This window comes from Conger conger, chromosome 3 (assembly GCF_963514075.1).
Source record: "Conger conger chromosome 3, fConCon1.1, whole genome shotgun sequence".
Classification (NCBI taxonomy): domain Eukaryota; kingdom Metazoa; phylum Chordata; class Actinopteri; order Anguilliformes; family Congridae; genus Conger; species Conger conger.
In genome coordinates this window covers 17,298,666-17,307,750 of record NC_083762.1, presented here as the reverse complement: position 1 = coordinate 17,307,750, position 9,085 = coordinate 17,298,666, and the positions used below count along the sequence as shown (strand labels likewise).

Here is a 9,085-nt window from a genome sequence, read left to right as displayed (position 1 = left end):
TTTCAATACTTAACTTCAGCTGGTCACGCCATGTTGAGTATGGAGCTGGCCAACCAGCTCCCAGCTGTTTCAAAACCTAGCTTGAGCAGTTTTTTTCAGCGGGAACTCATCATATTACGTAGTTGATGATTACAAAGAAAATACTGACAGTTGCACTTAATCACTGTCAAATAAATTTCAGAACCAAAACATTTGATAGACTATCAGAAGGTAGTATCACTCTCAAATGCAGGAAGTTCCGAAAAAGAGATTTTTATTGGCATACATTGGTCAAAACACACTTTACTCTCAAATGTAAAGATGGACACACACATGCACACTCATATATACATGTAGACACCTATATACAAAAATAAGATTTTGTCTTTCACCAGTATCTTGGCATGGTTTTGTAATAGGAATTGCAATAGGTATAACGTCTAATGAAGGAAACCCCTTTATATGCAGGGGGGATGAATGCAGTGGAAATAAATGAAAAACAATGGCGAAGGCTGATGTTATTTGAAAGCTACTAGCTTGATTGCCACCAGGTTGTATCTACAGCTTGAAATCCAAGTTGAATGAACATGTCCATGAACATCTCTACATATTCAAAATGTAATACACACCCCCCACCTGGTGGTCCCATCCCAGAGGAAGCCACCCTTTCTGGAACAACCAATAATGAACTCCAAAATGCTAGTAACCTGAAGAATATGGCTTGAATGTTCCATCCCTCCAAAGGCAGCAAGTCACATATTTAACTTTGCAGTGCATCTTTGAAAAAGCAACACTAGAAATTTCAATCAGTTGAACCAGGAGGATACATATAGCCTACATGCACCCTCAACATACAGCAATATACTTTGCATTTCACGTTGGCTCTGGTAAAAAAAAAAAAAAAAAGATATAAAAACCTATACATATTTTTTTTTAAAAAGCCTTCTCAGTAAACTGGAACAGAGTTTATTTGGAAATCCATCCATCCATCCATTATCTGAACCCGCTTATCCTGAACAGGGTCGCAGGGGGGCTGGAGCCTATCCCAGCATACATTGGGCGAAAGGCAGGAATACACCCTGGACGGGTCGCCAGTCCATCGCAGTTATTTGGAAATGAATAACCTATTTAAAACATGTCACACTGTATAAAGTCTGGGATTAATTAAAATCTTGACTACTTTAACACAAAATAGTAATAATAATGAATTGTAGGTGAAAAGAAAACATAAAAAATCTGTTAAGTAGGTTGTGGGGTTTGACATGATACTATACATAAAAACCAACAGCAGGGGGAGCAGAGACAAGCAAAGATCCACATGAACGCTTCTGTAGTTCAGTGATCTTCAGGGATTAAAGCTGACTAAGTGCCTTTCTACCAAAGAGCCAGCAGCCACCAGAAAACCTTCAACTGCTACACCAACACCTTTACTGCAGCCAGAGGAAAAATAACTGTCCCATGAAAACAGATACTATGAAATACTGCTTTCATGGACTTGGTAAAAAAACAAAAACAAAACAAAATTTTCATGTTGCATCACAAGAGAGAGCTTTAGTGGGAGGGTGAATGTTGGACTATAGCTTACTCTTGCTCCATTTCCAGGCCTTGGGCAGCCTGGAGTGCACATTGGCTATCTGATTCAGGGGCAGGACTTTTGCATACAAATGCTGCACACAGTGCTAATCTAGGCTCAGCAGTTAAAGGTACAGTAGGTAATTTCGGAATTCTGTTGGTCAAGAGAGGAATAGCAGCAACAAACACCTTCAAACTACAACACTGTTTATCCCTCCCTCTTCTCTGTAAACGCGCTGATGTTGAAATGTCATTGGCTGTGGCAATTAGAACCAATTTTCAACCAATGAACCTGAATTATTGTACAGTCATACAATGTTTTGAGTGTCAGGTCATCAACTGTATATTTTGAAACTTGAATTTAAGGACTATAAACACAGGTAGACGGTGAGTCAACACGAGTCAACAGCCTACTAACATGTGATGAGACTATATCAACCGCATAATTTGTATTTGATAACCAGATCACATAAGCAGCTTTAAACGTAGACCAGGGAAATGGAATTCAAGTCCCAGAGGGTACAGAGCCTGCTGGGGTTCACATTAACCTCATGATCACATAAATTAAAGCCTTAAAACCTTAAGTTGTGTCATTTACTTCTTTGAGAAGTCAACACACCCGGGGATAATTCATTACCCAATATTTTAAACAGAAACCATCCTGAAAGGGGATGCAGTCCACAGATTAGGATTGTGGGACCTGTTCAATTTGGCTCAGAACTTTGACTTTTGAATTCATTTTAGTAGTTTGGATTGAGAGAGGCTATGGGGAAGTGTAATTTACTCGCAAGACTTCAGAACCTCCTCTTCTGCCGGAGTGGAATGGCCCATCCTAAGCTGAAATAGTCTGGTTCATGCAACGGCCAATTATGTAATTGATCACATATCATGTTCCAGAACATTATGGTACAAAGTCAGCAATTCTCCCAACAATGGAGATTTTTTAATTAATTAAAAAATAAATTACATGTTATGTAAATATGTGTGTCTACTGTCAGTTTTCTAAGACATGAAGTAGTAGGCAATAGAGAACAAATGGCCAACCAGGGGGTTCAGATGATGTCCCCGTTTTTTTGGAGGCTTCTGGTGCATTTTAATATGTTCAATTAATCCCTAATAAATGGCTTTATCCTTACGCATTTTGTTAAGTTTACGTGTTAAAGTTTTGTTAAGTTCAAATATCAAACATCACATAAAATGTAATCTTGTAGTGCCATTAACCAGACATTTGCTCAGAAAGAAATAAGAAAATATGGTAATGATAACTTGAAGAAATAAGGGTGGGGGGCATTAACAGGGCGTTGCTGCAAAAGAGCATGGGAGCTCACTCTCTATAAATAACAGTTTCATGAACACTATGATAATAACTGTGTCCGTTCTGGTCCGAGAGGAGGAATTTAGTCTCAGAGCGGCTGGCTCTGAACTCACGCAGCCGGGGGCTCACGCTGGAGACCTCTCCCCTGGGCGTGAACTCAGGCAGCGAGGGGCTCACGCTGGGAACGTATCCCCTGGCCGTGACCGCTGAATCAAGGCACCTCTGGATAACCACTGCAATGAAGATCACCAGCCAGGAGAAGAAGGTCACCCACACTGATGTCTGACAGAGAATTACACAAATACATATGGCATGAGAGAGCAATATGACCTTCATATGCACTTTTCTGTACGTTGCTTTGGATAAAACCATCCGCTAAATGACATGCAAAGTAATGTAATGTAATGACAGTAGGGTTGGCATGAGTCTGGAAGAGAGAAACGTGCTGTAGTGGGAACAGATTAGGGAAAGCAACTACACAAGTAACTGAATGTAAAATAACATTAATCAAGTAGTAGCAACACATGAACACTACACTGCAGTGACAATGGGGGTGGAAAGATAATAGTTATAGTTCATGTACTGACAAGTCTGTCAGTGTGACATACTATAATGTCAGTGTGGTTATGCCAAATTTAAAATGTCATTATCATTCCTATTATATTTAATTAGTATTAATTATACATTTACATTTTATTTGACAAACATAATGCACCAATAAGCCAACTGAGCAGTGTCAACAAATACATTTTTCACATGCGCACCAATGGTGTTTAATGGAGTCCACAGTTGGAAAATGTGGAAACAACATGTAAATGCTTAAGTACTGTATATATTCATCCCAATTCTAGGTAATGTTAGGTTTGTTCAGAGTTGTAGTTCTGGAGTCAAATGTGCAGTTCATCACTCCTATAACCATGCAGTTACAATAATATATTATATAATTCAGTCCATAGTCATGCTGTTCCATCCATGATAACTGAATAGTTGGTTGCATCTGAAGTTGGCATTCATTGTGTGGTATGTACTTTGTGGATCAGCACTGACCTCTGCATCGAGCAGATTGAAGAAGAATCGCGTCCCTACGTACGGGGCGGACCAAGGCTTGTCCTGTGCCTCCTCACACCTTAAACACAACACAGAGATTCTCAGATGGTCATACACTGATGCAGTCTGTAACTGCTCATGTACTGAACAAACCCCAAGAACCTGCTGGAGACTGACTTCAATGGTGGCTGAGGCCCCTTGCTGCTCTCCTGGTGAAACATTCAAAACAGTCACAGATACACAAATGCAGAGTATAATTGTCCCTCACCTGGTTATACCTGGCAGGCTGATTATAGACTCGCAGAGGCGATTCCTACCAAACCTTAGGACACACCCAGTCACCAACAGGAAGAATGAGAAGACCCCAGAAACCAGAAGTGTCACGTACATCGAAATGTGTCCCCTGGGAGAAACAGGGACACAAACAATGTCTCATTTTATCAAAGCCTGTCAACACATACATACTCAGACCCTGTGATCGGTCAAATACAAACCAGTATTAACCAGTAGTAACTCTTAAGTTATCAAGTAGATATTCAAACTCGAACACAACTCAACCTACTGAACACATCCACAAAGTATATATATATATATATATATATATATATATATATATATATACAGTGGTGTGAAAAAGTGCTTGCCCCCTTCCTGATTTCTTATTTTTTTGCATGTTTGTCACACTTAAATGTTTCAGATCATCAAACAAATTTAAATATTAGTCAAAGACAACACAAGTAAACACAAAATGCAGTTTTTAAATGAAGGTTTTTATTATTAAGGGAGAAAGAAAATCCAAACCTACATGGCCCTGTGTGAAAAAGTGATTGCCCCCTAAACCTAATAACTGGTTGGGCCACCCTTAGCAGCAACAACTGCAATCAAGCGTTTGCGATAACTTGCAATGAGTCTCTTACAGCGCTGTGGAGGAATTTTGGCCCACTCATCTTTGCAGAATTGTTGTCATTCAGCCACATTGGAGGGTTTTTGAGCATGAGCCTTTTTAAGGTCATGCCACAGCATCTCAATAGGATTCAGGTCAGGACTTTGACTAGGCCACTCCAAAGTCTTCATTTTGTTTTTCTTCAGCCATTCAGAGGTGGACTTGCTGGTGTGTTTTGGATCATTGTCCTGCTGCAGAACCCAAGTTTGTTTCAACTTGAGGTCACGAACAGATGGCCGGACATTCTCCTTCAGGATTTTTTGGTAGACAGCCGAATTCATGGTTCCATTTATCACAGCAAGTCTTCCAGGTCCTGAAGCAGCAAAACAGCCCCAGACCATCACACTACCACCACCATATTTTGCTGTTGGTATGATGTTCTTTTTCTGAAATGCGGTGTTACTTTTACGCCAGATGTAATGGGACACACACCTTCCAAAAAGTTCAACTTTTGTCTCGTCAGACCACAGAGTATTTTCCCAAAAGTCTTGGGGAACATCAAGATGTTTTCTGGCAAAATTGAGACGAGCCTTAATGTTCTTTTTGCTCAGCAGTGGTTTTCGTCTTGGAACTCTGCCATGCAGGCCATTTTTGCCCAGTCTCTTTCTTATGGTGGAGTCATGAACACTGACCTTAACTGAGGAAAGTGAGGCCTGCAGTTCTTTGGATGTTGTTGTGGGGTCTTTTGTGACCTCTTGGATGAGTCGTCGCTACGCTCTTGGGGTAATTTTGGTCGGCCGTCCACTCCTGGGAAGGTTCACCACTGTTCCATGTTTTCGCCATTTGTGGATAATGGCTCTCACTGTGGTTCACTGGAGTCCCAAAGCTTTAGAAATGGCTTTATAACCTTTTCCAGACTGATAGATCTCAATTACTTTCTTTCTTTCTCATTTGTTCCTGAATTTCTTTAGATCTCGGCATGATGTCTAGCTTTTGAGGATCATTTGGTCTACTTCACTTTGTCAGGCAGGTCCTATTTAAGTGATTTCTTGATTGAGAACAGGTGTGGCAGTAATCAGGCCTGGGTGTGGCTAAAGAAATTGAACTCATGTTTGATAAACCACAGTTAAGTTATGTTTTAACAGGGGGGGCAATCACTTTTTCACACAGGGCCATGTAGGTTTGGATTTTCTTTCTCCCTTAATAATAAAAACCTTCATTTAAAAACTGCATTTTGTGTTTACTTGTGTCGTCTTTGACTAATATTTAAATTTGTTTGATGATCTGAAACATTTAAATGTGACAAACATGCAAAAAAATAAGAAATCAGGAAGGGGGCAAGCACTTTTTCACACCACTGTATATATATTGTATTATTAGAGTGTGGTCCAAACAATATATACAGGCATACAGGCTGTTTAATTCTAGTGTGAAACAGCGGCCACTAAAAATATAGCCAAACTGAAATGACAATGGCTTTTCACCGCTCAAAAACCTGACATTTCATCAAATGTTTAAGTTCATCCCAAATTTCTATTGACATTTAGGTTAAAGCTGAAGAGGTTTGCAAACCCTGGTGAAAATGCTCCACCTCTCACCTTTGGCTGTCTTTGGCCACACAGTAGCAGTAAAGAGCGAGGGAGAGGCAGTATACAGTTACGCACACGGAGATGGTCGTCACAAAGTAGCAGGGGGACTGGGAGCTGGGGAATTCTATGGTAAGATTTGTTCCGTTCAAACGGACAGTGCCGTACAGAATGCACTTCCCAGCAAACTCGTCCTGCAATGCAACATAGGCAAGTCATGGCCTTCTCATACAGACTCTTTTCTGAAAAGAAACCATCAATTTGTAGAACTTTCACACTTGCAAGCACATCATCATACTGACCACATTTGTGAATTAGTGGGCTACTGTGTTTTAACAGTGCCTGATGTTTTCACGTTCAGTGTTCCCCAACAATGTCAGAAATTGTAAAAAATCTGCTTCCCTTAAGTATTTGGACAATGGTAAAATTTTGGCTCTGTAATCCAGCACATTAGATTTGAAATGAAACATTCATTTTGGTAAGCCTATTGTTTGGCCTACATCTCAGACTATTTTTCCCCCCTAATTTCTCAGCCTCATGCCAATGGCTTCTTTGACTGTCATTGGCACAACTCTGGTCCTCACGTTGAGAAATGCAAACAAAAGAACAGAAATTACCACCGTCCAAATTCTTACGGACTGCACTGTACATTCTTTACAAACTGTGACTGAAACTCAATAGGCCCACAAGACGTTCGGCAAAGAAACACTCCTTCCACATGTATAAGATCAAGATGCTGCGGTTTACTCCACAAGATCCCTTTTTGCTATCAATACAGGGATTCCCCAAGTTAATCAAATAATTTTGTGCTCACAAAAATGTACATTAGCCTCTTATCAACGTATTTTTCACATTGACATGCCTGCACATATACTGTAATTGACGAAAGAAAAGTGGGCAAACTATTTATTCCAGCTCATCTGACTCTAATAACACGCAGTTAATTGGACACAATAAACCGCCGAGGACGGTCGCATGGCACAACAAAGGATCGTAAGTTAAAACGCACAGGCGCTTGCCTCTTCGGCGTGGGTTTCGTTTTCTCCCAGTTCAAGTGGACGCTCAATTCCGTAATGCGTGCATCAGTTACACTTTCGTTTCCTTCTAAGAAGTTTAACTGCCGTCAAGCCAGACGCCAAAATTTTAAACAGGAGAAACTACTTTCACCTTGAGCCGAAAATCTCCTACACCACAAGAATCACGATGTGCACGTGACAGACGTGTAATATCTAAATAAAATGACTTAAATAGTGATACAGAGTTAGAGTTTGCTATCGATTGCTGATACACTTTTCATGAAAATATAGAACGTATAAGCACAAAAACCAAAATGGTTTAAAACTTAAAAAAAGCAAGCAAAATGACATTCTGCCTTAAAATCATGAACACAAGTCACCAACTGAAGAGACCATATGAATAGAAATACTGAGAGGGGTTTTTGATGTTTTTCTTTTCTTTTTTACAAATTGTAGTAATGTAGAATAGTCATGAGAAAATAGGTGAAAAATAAGTTATTGAAAAACTACCGGGTGTAAACAGAAACTGTCATTTTCGGCAACCTGGCTACCTCACTACTGTCCCTTCTCGCAGGACTTGTCGGAGAACAGCCTACGAACACTGACAGCTGATATGCCAACATGGCATGAACATAAATTACATTACATTACATTATTGGCATTTGGCGGACGCTCTTATCCAGAGCGACATACAGTTGATTAGACTAAGCAGGAGACAATCCTCCCCTGGAGCAATGCAGGGTTAAGGGCCTTGCTCAAGGGCCCAACGACTATGCGGATCTTATAGCGGCTACACCGGGATTGGAACTTGCGTGTCCCAGTCATTTTACCTTAACCACTACGCTTCTGTTTCAGAACCCCTCTGTGCTTATCTCATCTGCACTTAACCCGACAAGGCAGAATTCAAAAGTCAAACGTACACGAAGCAGAACGGGATGTCTTTAGGGCCAAGACAGATTACTAAGCATGTCCGCTATGAATGCAAAACTTTGTTTGAACTTTGTATTTTAAAATGACAACATATTGGCAGTTGAGTGAGAATCAACGCGGAACCACATGCTACGCAAGACTGTCGCAGAGTGCAAATTAAAGCTAGTGGAGAGCAACGACGCGTGTTTTCGTCAATTTACCTGAGTTATTGCTACCGATGCTGCAGTAACGATTCCGCAGAAAAAACATACCACGTACAGCAGGAACTCCACAAAGAAACAATTGAGCGCCATCGCATCCTCACTGACCAGTCCTCGTCATGCGTACTCTCTACATCCGTCATTACGGTGGACGCCCTAGTAGTCAGTGCCTTCCTTAATTTAAGAAAAGCACATTGCCCACTTGTTTTAGTCGTGTAAATTCATGAAAAACAATCAGAATCTAGTTGGTAGGATACAGTGCATCCGGAAAGTATTCACAGCGCTTCACTTTCCCCACATTTTGTTATGTTACAGCCTTATTCCAAAATGGAATAAAACATTTTTTTCCTCTAAATTCTACACACAACACCCCATAATGACAACATGAAAGAAGTTTTGAAATTTTTGCAAAAAAATAAAAAAAACTAAGAAATCACATGCACATAAGCATTCACAGCCTTTGCTCAATACTTTGTTGATGCACCTTTGGCAGCAATTACAGCTTCAAGTCTTTTTGAATATGATGCCACAAGCTTGGCACCCCTATCTTTGGCCAG

The 9,085-nt window shown here is 40.4% G+C and overlaps 1 protein-coding gene across 1 annotated transcript; it reads right to left on the bottom strand.

Moving 5' to 3' along the window:
* Positions 1-2,875: 2,875 nt before the first annotated feature.
* LOC133123415 (transmembrane protein 179B-like) lies at positions 2,876-8,641 on the bottom strand. The gene is made up of 5 exons (XM_061233880.1): positions 8,580-8,641; positions 6,395-6,576; positions 4,182-4,316; positions 3,914-3,992; positions 2,876-3,148 (listed from the first exon to the last, which is right to left on the bottom strand). The coding sequence occupies exons 1-5, from the start codon at positions 8,619-8,621 to the stop codon at positions 2,876-2,878; spliced, it is 711 nt and encodes a 236-aa protein (XP_061089864.1). The 5' UTR covers positions 8,622-8,641.
* Between the last annotated feature and the right edge of the window lie 444 nt (positions 8,642-9,085).